This window comes from Nomascus leucogenys, chromosome 2, assembly GCF_006542625.1.
Source record: "Nomascus leucogenys isolate Asia chromosome 2, Asia_NLE_v1, whole genome shotgun sequence".
In the NCBI taxonomy this organism is placed as follows: Eukaryota; Metazoa; Chordata; class Mammalia; order Primates; family Hylobatidae; genus Nomascus; species Nomascus leucogenys.
This window is the reverse complement of record NC_044382.1, coordinates 29,633,615-29,648,462: the sequence shown is the minus strand read 5'-3', so window position 1 is coordinate 29,648,462 and position 14,848 is coordinate 29,633,615. Positions and strand designations below refer to the sequence as shown.

Here is a 14,848-nt window from a genome sequence, read left to right as displayed (position 1 = left end):
AATACAAACCGTGCAATAAAATGAACTATTCACAAAGAGAGCCAGCAGATGCACAAATAACTATATTAACACTACAAAAAACTAGAAATGACAATAATCTGAAGAATTTATATGAATGATTAAAAAGGTGAAATAATAAGAAAAAATAGAAGCTACAATGAAAAGATGGAACACCGTGAGAAGAAACAGCCATATATGAAAAATAGCAAATACAAATCCTAGAAAATGGAAAATAAAGGCACAGAAATTAAGAACTACATGGGTGGGTTAAACAGCAAGTTTAGTCATGGCAGAGGTGAGAATTAGTGAAACTGAAGATTATGTCAAGAAAATCCATCAGAATTTAGCCTGGTGTGACAAAAAGATAAAAAATATAAAAGAACTGATTAAGCAAGAATGAGGATAGAGTAAGTCCAACGTACCTCTAATAGGAATTCCAGAAGAGAGACTAAAAAGAATGAGAGAGAGGCAATATTCAAAGGAAGAAGGACTGAAAATTTTCCAGAATTGAAGAAAGACATGAATCTTCATATTGAAGAAACACACCAAGTCCTGAGCAAAATAAATAAAAATAATATCATTTTTAACATGAAGTCCATTTCTTTATGCTTACAGGTCTTTTTAAGTTCTCTATTTTTCCTACACTTCCTTTCTTGGTTTAATTACTATTGACAGCTCAATTTCATGGAATGAATGAATTAAATATAAAAGATAAGATCATAAATTAATGAAATAAAAACAAAGAAAGTAGATGAAAATAATCAAGGCAAATGCTGTCATTAATGAAGTATCATTATAAAAACAAAAATCAATGAAGATGGTCAACAAAAGAAAAAATGATTCTCTGAAAAGACTAACAAAATGGACAAGGCCCTGGCAACATGGATTTGTAATTTTATAGTTAAAGTTATTTTTTCCTGCAAACTTTGAAGATGTTATGCTATACCTAGCTAAATTATCATTCAAGAGTATATTTTAAGTATTATATATATTTAAGAAGGCCAATATTCAGGACTGAGAGTATTTGTAACCCACAGATCTTCACTGAAATAGCTACTAAAATAGATACTTTATGAAGAAGAAGTGGACAACTTGCTGTCAATATGTAATAAAATATATTACATGTAGACACATCATGCAAAGAAATGGCTATGAGACCAAAATTATTAGTAGCAAAAATAGATTCCACAAGAAACTGAATTATAAAGACACAAGCAATATGAAGAATAAAAGAGGGGATAAAACAAAAGAATGTTTTCTAACTGTAATACTATAAAATACTAGCTTTTTTCCTATGTTCTTTTTTCTGGTTTTGAGTACATTAATTTATCAATCTTACTTATTTTTTTTAATTTAGGTACTTAAGTATACACACATACTTTAGGGAGTAATATACAAGCACAAAAAGAGAACCTACACGGAGAAGATGGAGACTTCAGCAAAGGCTAAATGTCTTCTCAGACCCTGACACCCAACGAACATAGACGAAGAGTGACACCCAGTGGCCAGTCAGAAGGCAGCATGCAGAGACTTCCACTGCTTGCTTGCGCGGAGTTGGGTCATTCCTCTGAGCTCAAAACCCATTCCTCGGTTGCTGTGATTCAAGGAGCTCTGATATCTGGAGAGTGCTTTGGGGATATGCAAGGAGCCAGTTCCCCTCTTCTCCTTGTGCCACCCCTCCCTGTTTTCTGGCTCATTTGCCCCTTCTCTACCAATTGTGCAATCTCTGGTGCATTGGGTCCCACAACTGACAAGGCACAGGAGAACGTCGTAGTCCACCTCACACAACACGGAGGACATTGCTCTTCAGTGTGAGAGGACCCCTTACAACTAAGCCAGTGAAAATGTGACTGAATTAATTCAGTAGTGCTGACTTACTGTTATTTGAGGTAAATTAGCGTGAGGTGCAAAAGTCCAAATACAAGTTATGAAAATGACACCTGTCCCCAATATCCTATTAAAACTGCCTCTCAAGATCACCACCCACAACAATGGCAATGGCACAAACAACAATAAGAACAAGTGCCTGTGGATCATACACACACACACTGTGCCAGGCACCATTCTAAGGGCTTTGTGTGTATTATTAGCTCATTTAAAGTCACAGCAATCCTATTAGGCAAGTGCTAACATTCTACACATTTTACAGATGAGAAAACTGAGGCATGGAGAGATAAATGAATATGTCCAAAGACATAGAGCTGGTAAGCCAGTGCAGGCACAAGCTGCACTCACATGCTCATGAATGCCTTTTGGGCAGCCTGACTCCGCAACTCTGTAAGCCATTTAGCTACTGTGCTTCCAGAAGACCTCCCAATGGCCAGTCCAAAAGGCCTTTCCTCACTTGGCCCTGCTGTACCTCTCTGATGACAGCACAGGTGTCAGCCCTGCCTCCCCCTCAGCTTGTTTCTTACGCTCTGTGGCTCCTCTGTCTCCTCTCTGTGTTCTCTCTTCCTCTGCTCTGTAAATGGAGGCATCCTCCAGGGTTCTTCCCCGATTCCTATTTTCCATCCTCTTTGTTCTTTCTCCCTTTCACTGGGACTTCTCACCAGAATGTATTGGATTTAACGTCAGGATTTAAAATCACCAGGACATCTAATGAGAGCTCACTGGATTTAACGTCAGGATTCTAAGGTTCCAGAGGGAAGGCCTTGGGTTCAGCCCCTTCACCCCTGGGGTCCTCAGTTCCCCCTGTGGTAACACGAAGGGGTGGCTCAGAGCAATGTTCTCACCTTGGCTGCCCACCAGCCACACCTGGGGAGCTTTTAGCAATATCATTGCCCAGCCCCCATCCAGACCAGTTACATGACAGCCTCTGGAAGCAGAACACAGGTATCCATATTTGTAAAGCTCCTGGAATCTTTGACTTCCTGTCAATTGGTCCTCAGCAGTGGCCTCTCCTCTCCATTCTCACCCTTTTCTAAGTGCCACCCTAGGCCTCTCGCTGGTCTCCTGCCTCCAGATTCCCCCTGATGATGCATGCCTCCCCCAAAGCCAGGTTTCATTTCCTAGAGAAAAGGTCCAGTCATATAATATGTCACCCTTGCTCAGAGACATGCAGTGGCTCCCCATTCTCCACCAGGTTAAGGAGAGGGCCCTGACAGGCATTCCCAGGTTTCCAGAGCATGGACCCACCTTTGCTGCACCAGTGCCCTTCTGGTAACTTCCTCCCAACTACATGAGTCGTTCTTCAAGCACTGAGTCACTTTCCTACCTATGACCTCTTTTCCCATCAACATCTGTTGAAATATTTTACATTGTGCAAAGCTTAATTCACATGTCACCTTCTTCATGAAATTCTCTTGATATCCTTTTCTTCCTTACAAGTCCCGATAGTTCTCCACACCTCTCCAGGAGCTCAGTGAGTGGTCTTCCTTGTTTATAGTTATTTGGACTCCCACATTTCTACATAGAAAAAAATAACCTTCTGTCTCCTCCTCTCCCCACGAAGGGCAGGGCTTACAGGGAGCTTCTGCCCCTTGGTCTGCTCTCTTCATTGGCTATTTCCCACAAGAGAAAGAATTTCAGTCTCTGTTCAGATCCTTAGACATTTCTTGGGCCACATTTTCCCAGTGTGGGGTGCAATGTTGTGTCAATGTTAGGAGCCAACTCTCCCTTTCTCCATGTACTTCCTGAGCCCAGGCTTTCTACTGTTTCCTATCCCCACTTAGGAAGCCCACTCCAAAAAGATGGAGCAATACCCCATATCTCTGTCCTTCCATGACAGGGTGGGGGGAGCAGGCTGGTCACCTTCTCCTGATTGGCCAGGCAGATGGGTCTGCTCCTCAGAACCAGCCTTTCTGGATTCAAGGCAGAAAAGAGTAAGAGAAAGACTCTGCCCTCCTAGCCAATGCTGAAGTCACACATTGGTATTCAGCTTGAAAGCTGAATGAGTGAAGATCTACATGGGACCTACCTCCCAGCCCTAAGTGGGATCAGCATGCTGCCAATCTATTGCTCCCCGTGTGTGCCCTTCCTCTGAAGGGGCCCTGTTGGTTAGACAGGGTGGGTAGCAGGATCCAAGTACCAAAACCACACCCTCAGTGCCTAACAGCACACCCTTTGTCTTGGAGTTTTGCTTCCCTCCTTGCACAGAGGAAATCCTCAGTGACCACCTGTTAAAATAAACTGAACTGATGCATTCTCTCCTTTCTATCACACTCTCTGTATCAACCTCGGTGTCAGAATGTGCTTTTGTGGCTCCATGTTACCAGGGCACCCTCAAAGTTCAACTGCAAATCTCCTCAAAGCGGGGAGGGACCCCTGGGAAAGGCAGCCCAGCTCCAGGACATGCTCACTGTCAATACTCACATTGGGGAATAAGAATCAGGATCTATGTTCCTGGTAGGGACAAAGCCCACTTGTCCTGAACTCGTCGACTTTCCAATGAACCACTGAAGCCCAGGTATGACAAAGCCGATGATCTCAATACTTTCTCCCTGGTAGAAACTCAGTTCATCCTTCTCTCCTGGCTCATAACCCTTCAAGGCCTTACAGCGTCCTCTGCCTGTGGAAAATAGCACACAGATCAGCTACAGAAGACATGAACAGCTAAGCTTCCCATCACCTTCCAATGCAATAGAAAATGAGGGGTTCCCAGATTTTAGAATGTCAAGGACCAGTAACATTTCACTCCCCTCCCCACCCATAAATTGGCAGGAATGACTCAGGACAATTGGCTTTTTATTTTGCCAAACTAGGACATATTTTTAAAAGAACTACAATCCACTTTCACTAAAGAAAAGATGTTTTAACAAACACAAAAAAAAGATTCTCAGATAGTGGATATGCCTTAAAAATGAATAAACATAGCTTATGGGAAACTGGAAAGCTCACTGTATTGTCCTGGTTTGTCTGATTTTGCCAATGTCATGTAAATGCTTTGTCATGGTTGGCACAAATCCACAGACCAGTGTGTGAGAACCACTCGACCAGAGAAGCTCTCCATGTCCTTCCAGCTCCTTTGGCCTCTATGACCCTCAGTCTCCCCAACTGGAAAATGGGGATAATAAGAATACCTGCTGCTTATAAATATTAAAGAGAATCAAAGAGATATAGTGCACAATGCCTGGTACCTGGTCAACCCTCAATAAACATTAGCCTCATTACCACTGGTGGAATAGAAAGCTGCTAATGACTTAGAAAGATCTAAAAGACTCCCTTTCTGACTATGGTACTCAGTCTGATAAACTGCCTACCTAGGATCTAGCAATGACCTTTTGATGAATGTTTTTCTGTCCAGTTTACAAAGTACAATTTGTACTCACGTTCTCAGGTCTTCTCAAGAGCTTCAAAGGGCACAGAAACTATCAGAATATCCTTTTCCCAGATTACAGAGGGAGAGAGAGGGTATGAGATTTGCCTAAGGATCTTATGCATGGCAAAACTGGGTCTAGAGCTTAAATCTTCAGGCTGCTGGTTAGCGTCTCTACTAATCCTACCCTGGTGGAGATAAAGGCTTTTATGTGCCTCGGTTTCCATATTTGCTTTAGCTTCTCTGCTAAAGCTACTAGCCTATTTTTTCTGACATTTTTGGTCAAGTTTCTAGATTGTGTTTTCAAGATCAGAAATTCTCACTGTTTTGTGGGTTGATGGGATTTACCATGTGTTAAATATCTACATCGTAAGAGAAACTGTACAAAGTGATTTATGGATGTCATTTTGTTTGGTTCTCATAACAACATTAAAGTTGGTTTTATTGCATCATTTTACTAATGAGGAAATTGTAATATAGGGCAGGTGGATTGGCCAAGATCACACTGGTTTTAAGTCCAGGAGCCAGAATTTGAACCCAGAACAGACTTCAAAGCCTTGCGTTCTAACTACAAGGCTGTACTGCTTTAGGAAGCTAAAAATCTTGTTTGTCATCAATAATTGATTAGATCTGATGTCTGGGTTCCATAATCCTTCTGTTTCTTTTTTTGTGTTATTTGGGCTCAGCACTTACAAAATTATACTTTGTGGTAGGAGTGTGTGGGAGTGGGGTGAAGGGGAGTTCTAAGGATGAAGATGAACAGAAGGTATTTCTAGATGTCTAAAAAGTGGTGGACTTCATCATCCAGTAGATATGGATCTACAGTACTTACAGATATGTGTGTGTATACACACATACAGAGATTACTTGTGTGTGTGTGTGTATAATTCATTTATTCAACAAATTTTTACTGAGTACCGTTATGTGCCAGACATTTCTACTCTTCCTAAATTCAAAGTTAATTTTACAAAACTCTAAGGGAAATTAGAAAATGTTTTGACCAGAGATTGAAACAGGCAGCCCACAGGCCCATTTGGCTCACAAAACATTTAATTTGGCCCACAACAGGCTCTTTTTTCACTCATATATCTTAAAATCCCTAATTATTCCTGCCATTCCCTAACACCTTCCATCCAGGCCCTCTAGCATCTGTGTGTCCTGCCCACACCTGCAGGCATTTGTAGCTGCCCCCTGGATTGAGACCTCTCATTTTACAGGCAGGGAAAACCATGTGCACAGACAGAAACTGGCTTCCCTCAATCCAGTTCTTAGCAGAGATGAGACAGAAATTCACATCAACTGACTCCAAACCTGCAGATAAAATTGAGAGACAGGATAACATTATCTCCCTAACAATACTATGTTTTTGACTCAGCCATACCAATCTGATAGGAGCCTGTCCAATCCCTCTTCCTGGAAAGGCCACAGCTTCCTGGATAATTCTTTAGGAACCACCTGCCAATGAAAACATGGGGTTTGCAAACACGGATTTCAAAAAATTGCAACAATGAACAGAACAGTCCATCAGAATAATGATGATGATGATGAGTATTGTTTTTTCTCTTATTTAAATGATGGCAAACGTTTATTGAGAACTTACTTTCTACCAGGACCTGTGAAAAGGTGAATAGTTAGCAGACCTGGGATATTTTGTGGCTCCGAAAGTAGTTTGTCAGTTAAATAACTAACAAACAATCCCTTTACATTTGAACTGTCAGATGTCTGCCAGAGCCACACAGGTCCATGGTGTGGGGTAATGTTTATTGTCAATCTGTATATTTAAGTTTATCATATCTTCCAGCAGGAATCCTTAAACTTTAGTGTGAAAAGCATCTTCTGGGAAGTTTATTTAAAATGCAGATTCCTAGACTCAACCCCAAGAGAGTCTAAGGAGGCCCAGATAAGTGGTCCCCAGTCCATACATGGGGAAACACTACATTGGCGGTCATGCGGTATATTTGCTCCTAGATACAATGCCAATGTGAAATTTACAGTTGTCTCCAATTTCATCAGATTGTTAAAATTCTTGATTGTTAAAAAAGAAAAGAAAAAGACAGAAAGATAAAGACCCACCCAGAATCTGTTCTCTCCTCCACACTATGGATGCCCATATATGAAAGCATGCCTACTCTGTTCTGTGCAGACCTCAGTCTGCTCTGGGACTTGCTCCCAGGAGGCAGATGGCTACTCACTGGTGGAAAGGGAGAGGCAGAGGCTCCAAGGTTGACACCAGTACCAGGCCCCGCTGACCTGTCACCAAAGACACGCCTTCCAACTCGGACCCTGCTTCTGCCATCTTCACTGAGATTAACTCATTCTTGCAAAGTGTCAAGCATTCCCCTTCCTTCTCGGCTGGTGGAGTCACAGAGCATAGGGCTCTGCAGAAGAAGTGGCCTGTGGATAATGAGAAAAGCAATGGCTTTCTAAGGAGTAGCAAGAAGTGAAAAGGGATTATCACACAAAGTAATGTTTCTATCCAGAGCTGGAGTACTTTTCTTCCTGGAAGTAGACATTTCACAGGGGAGACACTAAAAGAGGCCTTATGATCCCCGGGAAACTGATACCAGGAAGAAAAAAGCCATTGAGAGGGAATTCAGTTAAAACAGACACCAACATTTCTAATAATCTATGAGAAAAAAGGCTTAATTGGGACTGTATCTTGAAAAAGAGATGAAAACTTGTGAAAATATATTTATATTTAATAGAATTTCATTTATTGTTGCAACCTCATGATTAAAATTAGAACCAAAAAAGAATTGATTAAATTAGTTTGGGTGAATATAATTTACTCCAGTAAGTTTTATAATAGCATGATATTAAATTCTTTCCTTCATGCAATATTTGTGCAATGCAATCATAAAAAGAACCCTTTTTGCAAAAATATCATATGCAAATCTGGCTCTTTCCATGTGTCTGTGATGTCATCAGGCCTATCCACTTCATAGTTGTTAATTGGTAGATGATAACATTGATGGGACTCTCACCTATAAACAGATCAAGAGGTGCTCCAAGAGGTTCCTCAACATCACTTTCCTCAATTTCATAAAAAACTTCAAGTTTTGCAACATTTGCAACTTTATTTTACAATCAAATTTTATCACATGTTTAGAAAAGTGTTTCTCGATTTTGGGTAGACATTAGACTTATGTGGAAAACTTTCCAAAATATGCCAATACCTGGGCCACCACCTTCAGAGATTTAATGGGCCTAAGTGGAGACCTGGCCCGGGTATCTTAGTAAAACTCTCCAAGCAGTTCTAACATCAATCAGTGAGACTGACCAGCACAGCTGTTCATGTAATGTCAGTGTTGAACTGAGAGGAATGTTCGAAGTACTATTATAACAGGTGGGTTCATTTGTGAATATTCCATGTTTGAATGATTTTTCCCTCCCTTTGCATCCTGCTTATTTCAGGGCCTCTGGTAGCAAATATCTGAATAAGATCCCATCTCTACCACTATGCTGCACTCACCTTCCTGTATCAGGAGTCCCAGGTATATTGTTTCCAGGTGTTTATCATCTACAGACACTTGGATCTCTGTATCCTCCACCAATATGCAGTTGAGCCAGTACTTGTGGTCAAAGAGGAGATGTTCCAGACACATGGATACGTAGCCTAAGAAGTCAAGCCAACAATATTTCTGAACAAAATGATTTCTGACATAGCTGAGCACAGAAGAGAGTGAGAAAATTCCTTCCTGAGCTTGATTCCCAGACCACAAGCCCCAACCTGCCATTTAACTGGAATTAAAACAGCGTAAGAGGCAAAGCTAGACATTTTCTAGAATGAGTTGAGTCTTCTCAACATCTGTTGGGAAATACAAGTCGTTTCTAAATGTTATTTACTATTTCAACATATTGTGGGTTTCCACAAATGCATAATGAGATGACCAAAACCAACTGCCTTTTTCTAATACATCCATGGAGGTCTCCAAGTTTACAGTGTTGACTATGGGGGTTCCTAGTGCCCCCTTAAAGTTCTCCTGACCTGAGGTTCAAACCACTGTGCCCTTGATGATGCAGTGCCTGAGGAGGTTCTACATGGTTCCCCCTCAGTGAATTTCAGGAGTCAGGATTTGCTTCCACCCACCAGCTCTGACCCTGCCCCTCCTCCAATGCCCAGAAGATCTCTCTGGTAAAAGCAGACTAAAAACTATGTAAATTGTAAAACTCTAATAATCATATATAGTATTTTAAACATGGCCATAAGCATGAACTACTCGTATTGCTTCTCTTGAGGCTTCTTCTTTTTCCTAAGATGCAAAAGCCTGTTTCCATCCTGACTGTCCATTGCACTGATCTAGGCCTTATGTATCTTCTATAACTGCACTTTTGAATTTTAGTGTGCACACAAATCACATGGGGATCTTATTAAACTACAAATGCTTAGTGAAGGTCTGAGATAGGGTTGAGCTTTTCCTTTTTCTTTTTTTTTAACAGATTTAATATTTTTTTAAACGCAGCCAGTCTATGGAGCACTGTTTGAATAGTGAGGATATCTGATGGTCAGGAAGGAGATGTATAGTGCAGAGAGCAGATCTCCAGACCATAAGAGGAGAAGTTATTATACCTTATGTTTTCCAGTCATGAGTCGTCTTGACCCTCCACCCCTGCACAAAATCTGTCCTTGTGTATGTCAGCATGGAGCCCAGCATTTTCTGGGAGATATAAAACATCCATCAAATTAGGTGACCTCTTGTTTTTTTTTGACTTCACTTTAACTTCCCCATTATAAGTTGTTCTCTCTGGAGAAGGCAGGTGAACAATTTCCCACCACAGTGGAACTGATGCTGCATCCCAGTGTCCTTCTTTACCTTCTAGAAAACGCTGCAGCCTTAGGTTGCTATAAGCAGATAATTTCTCTATTTCTTTTTTAACTCTTTTCCAAATACATGCGAAAAAACACCTGGAACTTTGCTGTTGACTATGTTGAGCAGCTACTTTGATCTTACTCAAGATTAGTTCCCTATAGTTTAAAACACACACACACACTAGCACCAAGTTCACATCTATTTCAGTACTTTGAACTTAGTAGATGACCAATAACTGTTTTCCAATTGATTGGTTATTTAATAAAAAAGGATCTCCCTGGACACAAAAAAGCAAACTTCTTCATATGGCATTTTAGAATAATAGTTAATATTTGCTTTAGATTTAGTTTGAGGCACTTTGTGATATTTCAAAAGTTAACCATCTTTTTTAAGGCTCTATTTCTCTTAATTACCAGAGCCAGGCCAATTCCTTAATGTCAAGCCCTACAGATTGGCTAAATTGTGGAGGAGATCATCCTCCACCTGCTTGCTTTGTATCATACCTAAATTAAGGTAGGTGGAGAACTTCCAGATTTCCTCCATGGTCTTGAAGGTGATGAGAAACTGGGCCTTCTGAGACTGGATACTGACCAACCTTGCTGAGAGGTCCTATGTAAAGGAAACAATGAGTCAGCCTGGGATGACAGAAGTGTCCCATTAGCAAGCTCGTATATAGACCAAATACTCTGTACGAACTTCTTGATTATGGCATTGATTTTTACATCACCAAAAAATGGAAACAACTTAAATATTCATCAATAAGAGATTGGTTAAAATGGAGTACAATTTATCCATAAAGTGAAATATTGTATTATGCAGCCACAGAAAAGAAGAAAGAAGCTCTTTGTGTACTGATATAGGCTCCAGATATAATACTGCTATACAGCAGCAGCAGCAAAAAGAAGCCAGGGAATAGAACTATGTGCAGAGAATGCTACTTTTTGTGTTAAAAAAAAAAAGTGTATGTTGGAGGATAAAGGACGATGATTCATAGAAGGCATCTTGAAAACAAATTTGATTGTGAATCTATGTCTAATGATTATTTTTATTAATACAAAGCTGAAAACACAAAAACCAAAACACACAAAAATAATCATCCCTAGTCTCTATTCCTAAAGATCATCAATGTTAACACCTTCATGTAATAACTTTGAATCTTTTTTCCTATACAAGTTTCCATATAACTATTTCACATACATAGAATCACATCGCATAAATTATTTTGCAATCTTCTTTTGCTGCTAAGCAATATTTTGCAAAGCATCTTCTATGTCATCACAAAGTTTACACCATTCTTAATGGTTACATGTGCCATTGTTGCATTAACATAATGAATTATTATCATTTTCTTATGGTTTCATGTTTGGATTGTTTTACATTTTTTAAAATCCTAAATGGTACTGTGATAAACATCTTTATAGCTAAATCTTTGTGTACATTCTTAATTGTTTTAACACAAGTATTTCTAAGAGGTGCAATTGGAAATGCAAGGATATGCATATTTTCCATCGTAAAATGCAGTCAACAGTCACCCAACTGTCCTCCAGGAAGGCATTCCAATTTAAATGCTCACAAGGAGAGCTAGAGGAAGACTATAAGCCTCTTGGGGTTTGTTTTATTTTGTTTTGTTTTGTTTTTTTAGACGGAGTCTCGCTCTGTCGCCAGGCTGGAGTGCAGTGCAGTGGCACAACCTCAGCTCACTGCAACCTCTGCCTCCCAGGTTCAAGCGATTCCCCTGCCTCAGCCTCTCGAGTAGCTGGGACTACAGGCACCCGCCACCATGCTTGGCTAATTTTTTGTATTTTAGTAGAGACGGGGTTTCACCATGTTGGCCAGGATGGTCTCGATCTCCTGACCTCATGATCCACCCACCTTGGCCTCCCAAAGTGCTGGGATTACAGGCGTGAGCCACTGCACCCGGCCCAGTTTTTTTTTTAATACCTAAAAAATAAGCAGGTCTGAATCACTGCCCAGACTTAGTTTTCCCTTAAATCTGTTGTTTGTCCAAGCCTCTGGAGTTGACTATAACAAGTGATGGTCAGAACATCCCTCCACCAGGCCAGGTCCTGTCATCAGTACCAACTCCAGGAGCTCTATCATGAGGGAAACTTAGAGGAAGAAGAAGATAAAAGAATCCAGAAGAAAAGCCCCAGTTCAGTAAAATCAGAACTGTGGGGTTCCTTCTGCCATACCAAACCCCAGGAGGCCCCAGATCCATCATTAGGGAAGGGGTGCTAGGTAAAAATCAACTTACAGAGAATTTACTACATCCCGGGCACTTCACCCAGAGCTTTATGAGCAATATGTCATTTAACTCCCACAAAAGCCCTATGAAGAGAATGCAATGACAGTATTTGGTCCATTCCAAAATGTGTTTTTATCACATTTAACCACTTCTGAACTAAAAGATAAGGAAGCATGTCATCAACCATAACTGGCAGCATTTGTTTTCTTTCTTGGAAGTACATAAAATAACAGTGCATTTTATAATCAATGGCATCTTAGATCTAATGAAAAATGGCATTATCCCGGTTGTATATTCAAGGGGGCCAAGGCACAGAGAGGTTAAGTAAATTGTCCAAGGTCACCTTCAGGGAGTAAGTTGCGGAGCCTTGATTAGATTTCAGATCTAGCTGACTCCAGGCCTCAACTTTAACCCACAAGTATGTCTGACTCAAGCTTCAGCCCAGCAGACCAGTTCTTTCAATCAACCCTACTCCTGCCATACCAAATGAGACTCAAAATAAAGGAAAATCTACAGTACCAATAGCAGCCAGTGTCTCCCAGTTCCTGAATTCCAGGTATTAAAAAAATAAAATAAAATTCAAAAAAACGTAGCTGTTCACTCTGATGGTAGTTTCTTCTGCTGTGCAGAAGCTCTTTACTTTAATTAGATCCCCTTTGTCAATTTTGGCTTTTGTTGCCATTGCTTTTGGTGTTTTAGACATGAAGTCCTTGCCCACGCCTATGTCCTGAATGGTATTGCCTAGGCTTTCTTCTAGGGTTTTTATGGTTTTAGGTCTAACATGTAAGTCTTTAATCCATCTTGAATTAATTTTTGTACAAGGTGTAAGGAAGGGATCCAGTTTCAGCTTTCTACATATGGCTAGCCAGTTTTCCCAGCACCATTTATTAAATAGGGAATCCTTTCCCCATTGCTTGTTTTTGTCAGGTTTGTCAAAGATCAGATAGTTGTAGATACCTGGCATTATTTCTGAGGGCTCTGTTCTGTTCCACTGGTCTATATCTCTGTTTTGGTACCAGTACCATGCTGTTTTGGTTACTGTAGCCTTGTAGTATAGTTTGAAGTCAGGTAGCGTGATGCCTCCAGCTTTGTTTGTTTGGCTTAGGATTGACTTGGCGATGCAGGCTCTTTTTTGGTTCCAGATGAACTTTAAAGTAGTTTTTTCCAATTCTGTGAAGAAAGTCATTGGTAGCTTGATGGGGATGGCATTGAATCTATAAATTACCTTGGACAGTATAGCCATTTTCACGATATTGATTCTTCCAACCCATGAGCATGGAATGTTCTTCCATTTGTTTGTATCCTCTTTTATTTCATTGAGCAGTGGTTTGTAGTTCACCTTGAAGAGGTCCTTCACGTCCCTTGTAAGTTGAATTCCTAGGTATTTTATTCTCTTTGAAGCAATTGTGAATGGGAGTTCACTCATGATTTGGCTCTCTGTTTGTCTGTGATTGGTGTACAAGAATGCTTGTGATTTTTGTACATTGATTTTGTATCCTGAGACTTTGCTGAAGTTGCTAATCAGCTTAAGGAGATTTTGGGCTGAGACAATGGGGTTTTCTAGATATACAATCATGTCATCTGCAAACAGGGACAATTTGACTTCCTCTTTTCCTAATTGAATACACTTTATTTCCTTCTCCTGCCTGATTGCCCTGGCCAGAACTTCCAGCACTATGTTGAATAGGAGTGGTGAGAGAGGGCATCCCTGTCTTGTGCCAGTTTTCAAAGGGAATGCTTCCAGTTTTTGCCCATTCAGTATGATATTGGCTGTGGGTTTGTCATAGATAGCTCTTATTATTTCAAGATATGTCCCATCAATACCTAATTTATTGTGAGTTTTTAGCATGAAGAGTTGTTGAATTTTGTCAAAGGCCTTTTCTGCATCTATTGAGATAATCATGTGGTTTTTGTCTTTGGTTCTGTTTATATGCTGGATTACATTGATTGATTTGCGTATGTTGAACCAGCCTTGCATCCCGGGGATGAAGCAACCTACAGAATGGGAGAAAATTTTTGCAACCTACTCATCTGACAAAGGGCTAATATCCAGAATCTACAATGAACTCAAACAAATTTACAAGAAAAGAACAAACAACCCCATCAAAAAGTGGGCGAAGGACATGAACAGACACTTCTCAAAAGAAGACATTTATGCAGCCAAAAAACACATGAAAAAATGCTCATCATCACTGGCCATCAGAGAAATGCAAATCAAAACCACAATGAGATACCATCTCACACCAGTTAGAATGGCCATCATTAAAAAGTCAGGAAACAACAGGTGCTGGAGAGGATGTGGAGAAATAAGAATACTTTTACACTGTTGGTGGGACTGTAAACTAGTTCAACCATTGTGGAAGTCAGTGTGGTGATTCCTCAGGGATCTAGAACTAGAAATACCATTTGACCCAGCCATCCCATTACTGGGTATATACCCAAAGGACTATAAATCATGCTGCTATAAAGACACATGCACACTTATGTTTGTTGCGGCACTATTCACAAGAGCAAAGACTTGGAACCAAACCAAATGTC

General features: G+C 40.4%; 1 protein-coding gene across 1 annotated transcript in view; it reads right to left on the bottom strand.

Annotated features, from left to right (window-relative positions):
• SH3TC2 (SH3 domain and tetratricopeptide repeats 2) overlaps positions 1-14,848 on the bottom strand; it is a 64,740-nt gene that overhangs the window by 32,814 nt on the left and 17,078 nt on the right. Inside the window, exons 4-8 of the mRNA XM_003266616.4 lie at positions 10,569-10,674; positions 8,727-8,870; positions 7,447-7,648; positions 6,636-6,709; positions 4,312-4,507 (exon numbers count right to left, since the gene is read on the bottom strand). Coding sequence (XP_003266664.2) covers positions 4,312-4,507; positions 6,636-6,709; positions 7,447-7,648; positions 8,727-8,870; positions 10,569-10,674 — 722 coding nt within the window. The remainder of the gene's footprint in view (positions 1-4,311; positions 4,508-6,635; positions 6,710-7,446; positions 7,649-8,726; positions 8,871-10,568; positions 10,675-14,848) is intronic.